The 12,282-nt window shown below is 41.5% G+C and overlaps 1 protein-coding gene across 8 annotated transcripts in view; it reads right to left on the bottom strand.

Annotated features, from left to right (window-relative positions):
- nrg1 (neuregulin 1) overlaps positions 1-12,282 on the bottom strand; it is an 835,600-nt gene that overhangs the window by 31,623 nt on the left and 791,695 nt on the right. For 5 of the 8 annotated variants that reach the window (XM_087979983.1, XM_087979981.1, XM_043674317.2 and 2 more), the window contains one exon: positions 7,315-7,373. In XM_087979983.1, the coding sequence (XP_087836109.1) occupies positions 7,315-7,373 (59 nt within the window). Of the gene's footprint in view, positions 1-7,314; positions 7,374-8,165; positions 8,234-12,282 lie in introns of all 8 variants that reach the window. The other 3 variants (XM_087979982.1, XM_043674318.2, XM_087979985.1) reach the window with 1 other exon arrangement.

Genomic DNA, 12,282 nt, shown 5'->3' with positions numbered 1-12,282 from the left:
TTTCCCTAAAGCATCTGAGGCTGAGAGGTTTGTAAAATCACGAGGGGCATGGATAGGGTGAACAGCCAAGGCCTTTTCCCCAGGGTAGAGGAGTCCAAAACTAAAGGGCATAAGTTTAACATAAGAGGGGAAAGATATAAAAGAGACCTAAAGGGCAGCTTTTTCCATGCAGGGGGTGCTGTGTGTATGGAATGAAATGAGCTGCCAGAGGAAGTGGTGAAGGCTGGTAAAATTACAACATTTAAAAGGCATCTGGATGGGTATATGAATAGTAAGGATTTAGAGGGATATGGGCCAAGTGCTGGGAAATGAGACTAGATTAATTTAAGATATCTGGTCAGCGCAGACGAGTTGGACCAAAGGGTCTGTTTCTGTGCTGTACACCTCTGCAATCCAATGTATGCGAAATACCTTTTAACCAGAAATCACTTTCTTATTGAGAATGTAACTGAGAACTGAAAGGATGATACAGGAAAAATTTGGAAATGTTATAACCAAAGGGTCATACTGACTTTTACAAGTGATTCCCATGTGGAAGTGGCTATATTTTGCTTCAGGTATCTTAGGGGTGTAGAATGGCCTGGTCACAGTGTGGGATGCAATTTTACGTTTAACATCTAGATTCATTTTACGCCCTGATTTGCCTATCACTATCACGGAATTTCTAAACAGTATCTTCTGTCAATTTTGTCACCACAATCTTTGAGCCCTTCCAGCCTTTATCTTTTGACAGCCTACTGTGGGAAGCTAGAGAAGTGATTGCTGGGCCTCTTGCTGAGATATTTGTATCATCGATAGTCACAGGTGAGGTGCCGGAAGACTGGAGGTTGGCTAACGTGGTGCCACTGTTTAAGAAGGGTGGTAAGGGCAAGCCAGGGAACTATAGACCAGTGAGCCTGACTTCAGTGGTTGGCAAGTTTTTGGAGGGAATCCTGAGGGACAGCATGTACATGTATTTGGAAAGGCAAGGACTGATTTGGGAGAGTCAACATAGCTTTGTGCGTGGGAAATCATGTCTCACAAACTTGATTAAGTTTTTTGATAAAGTAACAAAGAAGATGGATGAGGGCAGAGCAGTAGATATGATCTATATAGACTTCAGTAAGGCGTTTGACAAGGTTCCCCGTGGGAGACTGATTAGCAAGGTTAGATCTCATGGAATACAGGGAGAACTAGCCATTTGGATACAGAACTGGCTCAAAGGTAGAAGACAGAGGGTGGTGGAGGAGGGTTATTTTTCAGACTGGAGGCCTGTGACCAATGGAGTGCCACAAGGATCGGTGCTGGGCCCTCTACTTTTTGTCATTTACATAAATGATTTGGATGCGAGCATAAGAGGTACAATTAGTAAGTTTGCAGATGACACCAAAATTGGGGGTGTAGTGGACAGCGAAGAGGATTACCTCAGATTACAACAGGATCTTGACCAGATGGACCAATGGGCTGAGAAATGACAGATGGAGTTTAATTCAGATAAATGCGAGGTCCTGCATTTTGGGAAAGCAAATCTTAGCAGGACTTATACACTTAATGGTAAGGTCCTAGGGAGTGTTGCTGAACAAAGAGACCTTGGAGTGCAGGTTCATAGCTCCTTGAAAGTGGAGTCGCAGGTAGATAGGATAGTGAAGGCGGCGTTTGGTATGCTTTCTTTTATTGGTCAGAGTATTGAGTACAGGAGTTGGGAGGTCATGTTGCGGCTGTACAGGACATTGGTTAGGCCACTGTTGGAATATTGCATGCAATTCTGGTCTCCTTCCTATCGGAAAGATGTTGTGAAACTTGAAAGGGTTCAGAAAAGATTTACAAGGATGTTGCCAGGGTTGGAGGATCTGAGCTACAGGGAGAGGCTGAGCAGGCTGGGGCTGTTTTCCCTGGAGCGTCGGAGGCTGAGGGGTGACCTTATAGAGATTTATAAAATTATGAGGGGCATGGATAGGATAAATAGGCAAAGTCTTTTCCCTGGGGTTGGGGAGTCCAGAACTAGAGGGCATAGGTTTAGGGTGAGAGGGGAAAGATATAAAAGAGACCTAAGGAGCAACTTTTTCATGCAGAAGGTGGTACATGTATGGAATGAGCTGCCATGAGGATGTGGTGGAGGCTGGTACAATTGCAACATTTAAGAGGCATTTGGATGAGTATATGAAAAGGAAGGGTTTGGAGGGATATGGGCCGGGTGCTGGCAGGTGGGACTAGATTGGGTTGGGATATCTGGTCGGCATGGACGGGTTGGACCGAAGGGTCTGTTTCTGTGCTGTACATCTCTATGACTCTACTTGAAGTTCCATCTTGAGCATTGTGCATTCTCACTCTCTCACTGCTCTATTCAAAGTCCTGTAGTTTCTCTCCCTCCTAGTTCACCTGCGCCAACACCTTTGCTTCCTGCACCATCTTTTACGCTCTGCCTTTCTCTTTCCTCTCTTCAGTACCCCTCATTCATTCCCTTTACTCTGGTTGTCTCACTCTCTCCTTCTCTCCTCCCAAGTGCTTCAATCACTGACCTGTTCCCTCTGGTGACTGCTCGACATACCATTTGTACCACAGCCTATCTATCTCTTACACACACACACAAAGTCTGCTGAAACAGATACCTTCCAAACCTTGAAGCATCACTTTGTTGGTTCTCTTATTCCTCAATTGGGATACATTTAAATGAAAAGTGGCTCTACATTAGGAGTACAATTTATTTAGTCAGACGTTGTCGAGTGAATCCCTTCAAATAAGTGACATTTCTCTCCATTTCTCTCTCAGACAAAGATCCTCGGTCTGCATCAGTGCGAGCCGTTTGCAAATCCTGATAAGGAATTCTTTTGTCCATTATTTCACAATCGTGCTATCTATTCTGCTAATGTAAACACCAGAATATCGCCACAATAAACTGTAGCGCGAGGGAGCCTGTTTTCTTTAAACTGTCAAAGCAGAGCCTATTCTTCTGCCTTGTTTGTTTTTCTCACTCACTGAAGGTCCCAATTATGATGCTAAGGCTGCTACTGTTAGAACAGAGCTGCAAAGATTTATCTTGCCTCTTGGATGTGGATTCCTAACAGGGTCAGACTTGTCCATTAAGGAGATCCAGTTGCATGGCCCTTTGAGTGCAGAGTTGTGTGACTACTTGTGAGCACTGTGCAATGTAACTCACGCACCTTCACTCTGTGATCCATAAGTTACAATCTCCAAGGTCTGCTTCTCTGCACGCATGAGTGAGAAATATCTGACAATGGGGGTGGCTGTTCTACAGATTCTCTCTTACAGAATAAAAAAATGAACGGCCTGTTGAGAATTGTTCTGTGCCTTCTCCCTGGTCTGCTTAGAAAGTTACTGAATGGCTAACTTTTAATTTTGATTTGGGTCCTAGATGGTGGACTGCCTGTTCGAGACCCCTGGCTGGCTCTTCTTTCTACATATTTTGCACTGCTGCCTCAGTTGAATTTCATTCCAGGACTTTATGATGTGAGTGATATTAATGCTTCATTGAGTCAGGATTTTTAAAATTTAGGGTATAGGTTTGCTCGCTGAGCTGTAGGTTTGGTATCCAGATGTTTCATTACCTCGCTAGGTAACATCATCAGTGGCGACCTCCAAGTGAAGCGAAGCTGTTGTCTCCTGCTTTCTAGTTATATCTTTCTCCTGGATGGGGTTCCTGGGGTTTGTGGTGATGTCATTTCCTGTTCGTTTTCTGAGGGGTTGATAGATGGCATCTAGATCTATATGTTTGCTTATGGTGTTGTGGTTGGAGTGCCAGGCCTCTAGGAATTCTCTGGCATGTCTTTGCTTAGCCTGTCCCAGGATATATGTGTTGTCCCAGTCAAAATGGTGTTTTTTTTCATCCGTGTGTGGATCTAGATGCCATCTATCAACCCCTCAGAAAACGAACAAGAAATGACATCACCACAAACCCCAGGAACCCCATCCAGGAGAAAGATATAAATAGAAAGCAGGAGACAACAGCTTTGCTTCACTTGGAGGTCGCCACTGATGATGTTACCTAGCCAGGTAATGAAACGTCTGGATATCAAACCTACAGCTCAGCGAGCAAACCTACACCCTAAACCTCAACCTGAGCTACAAACCTTCACAAACCTTGCATTTTTAAAATTCTTGCATGTGGCTTTGCTGGCAAGTCAGCATTCGTTACTCATCACTAATAATCCTTGAACTGATTGGCTGATTTTTCAGATGGCAGTTAAGATTCAACCACATTGCTGTGGTCTGGAGTCACATGTAGGCCAGCCCAGGTAAGGATGGCAGTCTCCTTCCCTAAAGGACATTTGTGAACCAGGTGGGTTTTTCATGACAATTGACATATTGTCAGCATAAGGCTGGTTTTTAATGCCAGAACTTTTCAAATTAAATTAAATTGAAAATTCACCAGCAAACATGATGAGGCTTGAACCCATACCCTCAGAACATTAACCTGAACTCTGGATTACCAGTCCATTGGCACTACTGTTACAACTTAGAGGAGGCAGTAGCGTATTAATTGGTGTGGTGAGGGTATTTTCTTCACTAACTGATCACTGACTGATTCTTGTGTCAGAGGAAGTGAGTCTGTCCACCATCCTGCCAACCCATACATCATCACAAGAAATGTGACTTTTCTCATCACTTTCGTTTCTACTCTCTTACTGACTGGTCCTTGGATGGAGGAATTATTGAAAAGGTAACGATTACTATCTATCCTTTGTTTCCACAGGAAGTTGAAGAATGAAGTCCCAGGAAGTCTAAGAATGGGATGGCACGGTGGCTCAGTGGTTAGCACTGCTACCTCACAGGGCCGGGGACCTGGGTTCGATTCCAGCCTCAGGTGACTGTCTGTGTGAAGTTTGCACATCCCTAGTGGCTGCGTGGGTTTCCTCCCACGCAGGTTAGGTGAATTGGCCATTGCCCGTAGTGTTCAGGGGAATGAGTCTGGATGGGTTACTCTTCGGAGTGTCGGTGTGGATTTGTTGGGCCGGAGGGCCTGTTTCTACACTGTAGGGACTCTGTTCTATGAACCATTTACTGTGACACAGTGCTCATGACAACCTGATTGGGTAAGGGAGGCAGGCTTCTTTCCTAAAGGATATTAGTAAAACATTTTGGGTTTTTTGTGCAAATTTGGAACTTGCATAGTCACTCACAAGTAGCCATATGTCAGAATGTTATCAGGAATAGTGTAGCACTTCAACACAGGGGAACAGTATGCTTCTTGAACATTAACTTTTGTGCTCAGAGTTGGCCACTTTCTTGTTGGTTCTCTGACTCAGTTGTCTCCTTGCTTTAACTCATATCTGTTCAACTTGTAATGATTCACAGTTCAAACAATAATTTGAAAGAAGAGGCTCCTCACTTATTCGTGCGATTTTCCTCTTCGGTCTTCCTTTTGTATCTATGTCATGTGGGACTGGCCTGCACAGCATGATACTCTGTTGCCTCAAACTGATGCCAATATGCATCTATCTTTGATGCCTACAGTTTCCACCTTGGTTTATTCTTCATTCTTCCTGAGTGCATCCTTGGCTTTTATTGATCAAGCTAGCACTAAGCAGGATGTCCAAGGTGATTTATAATACCACAGAAAACAGACTTTCCCTCTTTCATCAGTCACCATTGTGCTTGCTTCACGTCGAGTCACAGATCCTTAGCTAAGCTGCTGTGTGGATGGTACGGAGCAAAGCATCGTCATTTATCTTGCCGTCACTATCTAATAGCTGTAAAACTTGTATCCATTTTTGTCTGTGTCTTGACTGTGGCTTTATACTCCCTGTGGGCCTTTAATGCAAGTGCTCCTCACTTTTTGTTACAATTTAATGACCACACAGTAAACCTTCACTCTCCCCGCCACTCTCTTCCTTCTCATAACACCAGACATTGAGTTCTACAAAACAAACACCAGAGTGCTCAAATGGATTTTCTATTTGTGAAGAAGTCATGGGGTTACTCATTTTTGAAAGCATGATATCTTTCAAGTTGTAAAGAGCACTGTGTCTGCCTGCAGTGGTACATAAAATTATCCTTTGCTTCCAACAATCAATTTGATTTCTTCAGATTCTCTCTGCCCAGTGTTTTCTCGTCGCCCAAAAGCATGAACTCCTTGCTTAGGTCTGGGCTCCACGCTCACTAGGAGCATCTTGAGGGTCCCACCCAAGCAACAATTAAAATTGAATATGCGGCAGGCTATTGAAACGTGGAAGGAAGCTATTCCCAGTCACAAAGACTGACTGTCTGAGTAATAAATACTGACCAACAAGCAGGAATAGGATCCCTATCAAGTTGGTCTAACTGATTAAGGAATATTGGGGGCTAATCGGGTCACTCTTATACAATGCTGACTGAGGTTAGCACATCTGATACGGACTGGGATCCGAGTACATGATCTGATCGGCCAAACAAATTGGGGTATTACTTTTAAATTTTGGAGAGTTCAGGGTTTTTTGGCGTAAAATGGTGATTTGAATAGAAAGACAAACTGCGCTCAAGTGCAGCACGATTCAACTTCACGTACCCATCTTTACGTGCCCACAAAACAATTCGTGCCCACGTGCCACTCCCAGGAGTCACTCGAGGAACACATTAAAACAAATTCACTCCTTAATTCTACTAGGTAATTTCACAAAATCAAGTAAGTTTTCAAATGATATTTTAAGAGTTTTATTTTTTGTCCAAATTATCTTAATTTCTGTCTTTAATTATCCCGGGATTGCTGTTCATATCAGGGAAGCCATCTCCCAGTCATCTTCCACAAATCTCTAATCCTTTTGAACATCACATCTCTGCCAGCCATCACCTCTGGGAACACCCGCAAATCTGCAGTGCTTATAGTTAAACACGGTCATCCTTCTCCTTGTCATCTTACTGCAATCCTTCTGAATCTATAGTTCTAATTACAGAACAGAATTATCTTTCTTCCTTTTTTATTCCCCCGTATCATTTCTCAATCTGCAACCTTTATTACCGAAACGGTGGAATCTTCACTGGTGTCAGTCTACTCTTTTTTCTTGACCCGTTCTAGTGAACATCATTATCCACACCACCATCTTTCTCCCCCCATTCCTTCTTTATCCTTCTCACTTTCCTTTCACCACTAAATCTGGCCAACAAATGCAACACCAAATATACTCCAGCAGCTCACTGCTTTCAATGAACTGCAGCATTTTGTCTGCCTCTGATTCCCTTCTCGGGAAGGGTTACTGCCTGAGTGAAGATAGAAACTTGGGGTTGAGGTTAAAACAGCCATAGCAGCGATATATATCAACACTGGAAGCAACAGCAATAGCAGGAATCAACAGTGTGACAAACATGCTTCGATTCAGGGGGAGACAGAAGAAGTGGACGTACTGTAGAAACTGGCCATTACGTAGTTTTGGCAGCGATCACCAGTAAATTCATTTGGACACCTGACAAGACAAATAAAATGAGAGAGAAAGAGAGGAGAAAGAAGATAAGTAACTGTCAGGATAGAGTCACCTTCAGCACCGGGCCTCATCACCTTGGTGTGGTCACCGTTTAATTCATTTTATCTGTAAATCATCATCTCTGCAAATTTGCTGACTTGCGTCAGCAAATAATTTTTTTTTTACACTTAGCAGGTGCATTTACCAGCCATGAAAATCCAACTCTTTCAAGTTTGTCTGCAATTGTATATTTGAACCAAATTAAACTTCAATGTCAAAGTCCATATTTACAGATTTAAAGGAGGCAAGATTTAATCCATGACTGTAGAATTGCCCTTTTTGAAAATGCCAACTTTCTCTCAATTTGTTAGCGATGTTGGCCAAGTCATCTCAAAGTAATCACGCATGAGGAAACAGTCCACATTCCTCTTCCTTTGGAACAATCCCTAATAATTTCTGTTTGACCATTTTGGGGCCATTAAACAATAATAGTGGGGAATGAAGAAAGTGGAGAGGAATTTAATAGCTGTAAACACAACCTACATTGATGAGGAAATGAACCTGTCCCGTACTGTTTTCAAAGTGAAAATCTAATAAAAGAGCAACAAGAACAGCAAACAGTACGAGATTAATGAGGGCCGGGTTATATTATCAGAAGTTGCCCAAATGAAAATAAAAAATAAACGTTTTAGAAGCATCTTTCTTTCCGAGCAGTGACAACACCAAGGGCTTTTTCTTTTGAGCTGCAGGGGAGAGAGAAGAATAAAACACAGACATGATTATATCTTCACATACGTTCAGGTATAAAGACCCTCATGGGTACAGTCTCTGTACATCTTTCTCCGGTGAATCCAGGGTCACACCTGAGGGGTAAAAATGGGACATAAACAGAACAAATGAACTCAAATGGTCCAGGCATGATGCTTAAAAGGCAATTAAATGCGTCGGAAATCATGGATGAAACCACATTGAGGAGAGCTGCTCAGTAGATTTGGAAGCAGCTTAGCTTCCTGAAATCAATGGCCAACTATTAAATCTGTAGCATGGCTGCCTCTCTTTTGAAGATGATGTTTGCAGAATTACTTGTGAGTTTACAAGCAACAGTGCAAGATAAATACCACTTGGGTTCCCCATACATCCATGTCTGTAGTATTCAATTTCAGGATAATAACAAGTCCACAGGAACCATTTAATATCCAAACCTTTTCAAGAAAGCTTTTAAACTTTAAAGGACACATTGACAGTGGATGATTACCTGGTTTCTTGGTTTTAAATTTCCTTTGGTAATATAACAGCCATTGGTCCAAACTTAAATTCAATTTTAGAATTGTTTCACAAGAAGGGTGGAGCAAATTTTGTGAAACCATAATGTCTATGCTTTTTCACACATTACTTACAAACATATGGAGGTTATAGCTCCAACTCTGTCTTCACAAACAAAACAGCCCATTTATCAGTTTGGACATGCAATACATTAAGTCAAAAAGACATCAGCTACCAGTTTTACCATTGCAAAATGCTCACTAAAACAGTAGCATATTGTTTAGTAGGAATTAGACACTTTGAGATAGGAAATCTTGGCATCAATGACCTGTCACCCTAAATACCTTCCTCCATATGTATTCAAGAAAACATTGAAGTATGGAATTTAAACAATGATGAGAATTTTAATGTTCATTTTCTCTGTCTCTGACATTAATTAAGCTGCTTAAATGGTTCACAGGATGCAAAATTTCAGCTCAAGTACAAGACCAGCTGAGGTCCTGGTTGCTAATGGTCGAAAGGGGAATGTTGTCATAAAGATACCTTGTGGTGCAGTGAGCGTGTCCCTATCTACAAGCCTGGAGGTCTGGGTTTGAGTCCAGAGGTGCAAGATAACATCTTTGAATGTGTTGGTTAGAAAATATAAAATAAAACAAAGAATCAATTCCTTCAGTTGGTGAATTCGAGGTGGGCTTTGAAAAAAAAAAGTTTCCTAAGACTCTTGTGGTGCTGTGGTAGCATCCGTACCTATGAGCCAGAACGCCTGAATTTAATTTCCACCTATTCAAGAGGGTGGGTTACTACATGTCTGCACAGGTTCATAAGAGAAAGATTTCCTGCAGGGGCTGGAATGCATTATTTTCTCCGACACCTACTTGATATTGTCCCTTGTGTTCCCACTTTTGTTGGAATTTGGTTTCTCCCCATTGTTACACAGCCTCTCATCATTGGTTAATTTGTTGAATGGTTATATTTATAAATAAAGGATCGTTTTCACGTAGAATAGGGGAGGTTGTTGATCTGTCAGAGAGTATAGCAATTTGACTTAATCCTGGACTTTAAAAAAACGGATGTGGAAGACAGGGAGAAAGTGAGGTCTGCAGATGCTGGAGATCAGAGTCGAGGGGGTGTTGCTGGAAAAGCACAGGAGGTCAGGCAGCATCCAAGCAGCAGGAGAATCAATGTTTTAGGCCGGAGCCCTTCATCAGGAATGAGGATGAAGGGGTCCGGCCCAAACGTTGATTCTCCTGCTCCTCGGATGCTGCTTGACCTGCTGTGCTTTTCCACCAACACACGCTCGGATGTGGAAGACAGTTTAGCTTCTGCTTTCTACTTTTCTGGATGAATATTTACCAGATTAACACACCAACAGTAACAGAATGATGTTGTTCAAATGATTAGCAGAAGGAGTAGGCTTGATGCCCTGCTCAATTTTTCCATGTTTTATTTTTCACACTCAATTATTGAACATCCTTTTTGGAAGGACTCGATTGGATCATGGAGATCATTTCCAATGCCTTTGTCTTTTGCAATAAAGCTCCTCCTGATACCAAAACCCATTCTGGTAAAAGGCTAGAAAAATGAACTTCTGCTCCAAGCAGAATCACAATCCAAGCATAACATTTCTTGATAACTGTTGAATATTTATCAGGATCCAACTGCATTACAACATGTGTCAGTGTGACAGAAACACCCTATTCCACTACACCAATGATAAGATTATGTAATTGTGCATTTTTTTTAATCTACTGAACCAAACTGAACATTTTTCTGTTTCCCCTTCTGAATCCTAAGATAGGATCACTACTTCCTGGTTCGTGTAGAAGGCAAGTCCAATTCACTGGAATGTTATCTCCTGACACGATCCCAAAAGTTCTGGCTGAATGTCCAGCATCTGCTTTTTCCCTTCAAGTCAATGATTGTGAGCTGATCCAATGCTCATGCATAGTAGAGATGTCAGGCTTAATTAATGCTTACTGTCACCATCAAAATGCTCTCTAACTGATAATTAATGAAACATCATACTTGGGTTGAATATCTTATATAAGGGCACTGTATTTTGGTTGAATATTTAAACACCTTCTATTGCCTTTGTGGTCACAACTCACTTCCTTAAATCAACATGGGGAAGGGATGATTGGGTGCCAATGTTATTACATTTTTGCCCATTATTAGTCCAATAAGGCCAGTTGCTACACTTTATGAATATAACACATTAATTATAATTTGGTAAAGCCCAAGCTGATTGGTGGAGATGGCTGTGCATACTACTTCATCAGAGCTTTAGCCAATCAGTACGTCTGTGTCTCATTGTGTATCAGTCATGGTGTTTAACTGCCGTCTGCAGTTTGTGTTAAGTAGTGGAGATGGACATGCATTGTCTGAGAAAATTATAAAATGATTCACCTTTAAAAGCTACCTTTTGGCCCAATTTCTACTATTTTTAAAATCCATTTACACTGCATTTTAAATATGCCACAGGAATAATGAATGTGATGGCCCCATTGAACTTGTAACCAATCTATCCAACATATTCCCTCCCATCCACTGTTCAGTTCCACACGATTTGTAGCATTTACTTTTAAACAACATCATTTTATTTTCCCACAGTCCGTTGGAATTCCCAATTTATTTCATGATATAACACATTGACTTCAATTAATGTTGAGGCATCACTGGTGATGAGAATTTAATGGGAAGCATTTATGGGAAATCTCTGAAATAGAGCGTAATGTGGGCAGGAGGCTTTCAGAAACCTTCTAGCCACAAAGAATCTATTGAAACATCTTTTTTAAAACTGATCTTTTATCTTTATGGTGTCCTTAGTCTCTTCCTTGTAAAGTGAGTATGTGTTTATATGTACTCGTGTGTGTGCGAGAGAGAGAGAAAGAGAGAAAGAGAGAAAGAGAGAAAGAAAGAGAAATATGTATGTTTAAGTCCAGATATGTGTATACAATTGGGTGCAATTGTATACATTAGTGCGTGTGTGCGCAAGTAGTTACACACATATATATTCGCATAAGTGAATGTGGACAAAGGGAGCCTTTCACATTGATGCTATTTACTGCAGACTGTCCACTAAACATAGGATGGTGAGCAGTCTGTATAGGACAAGGAGGCACTCAGTAAAGCAAAGCTCAAAGGCCCCCTTAAAATTAGAAAAACCATCTTGTTATTCTAGAGGTTAGTATTTTAGTAAAACAGGATTAACACGGTGCTTCAGGGGAAGCACATTATATTTCAGAAGTGTTTCTCAAGTCGAATTTAAGTAACAGGACATTCAAAAGAGTTCAAAGGTCTGATCACGTGCCTAATCCATGCAGCTTTTTGACAACAAATCAGCTCATTAGATCATAGGTAACAAAAGAAGCAGTTTGAGGTTGGATTTGACAATCGGTTGAGCACTCGTTTTAATCCTGAGAGACAGCAATTCCTATCATCGCTATCGGTTTAGAACTGTAGGAATTTGCTTTCAGCTTAAACCATTCTGGTTTTGAACAATTTCTAGTTAACACATGGATGTAATTAACTGGTTTTAGTGGAACAACTTGGTGCTGAAAGTCAAAGTGGGTTTTGCTATGTTGATGCTGAATGTTTCAATGGAGGTTGGATGCTGAAGTAATTCTGTATTTTCTCTTAAAGAAAGGAT

Source organism: Chiloscyllium plagiosum, unplaced genomic scaffold, assembly GCF_037043375.1.
Source record: "Chiloscyllium plagiosum isolate Xiang-an unplaced genomic scaffold, Cpla_swu_hap1 HiC_scaffold_36, whole genome shotgun sequence".
NCBI lineage: Eukaryota > Metazoa > Chordata > Chondrichthyes > Orectolobiformes > Hemiscylliidae > Chiloscyllium > Chiloscyllium plagiosum.
Note: the sequence above shows the minus strand (reverse complement) of the source record. Positions and strands in the feature narration are given on the sequence as shown.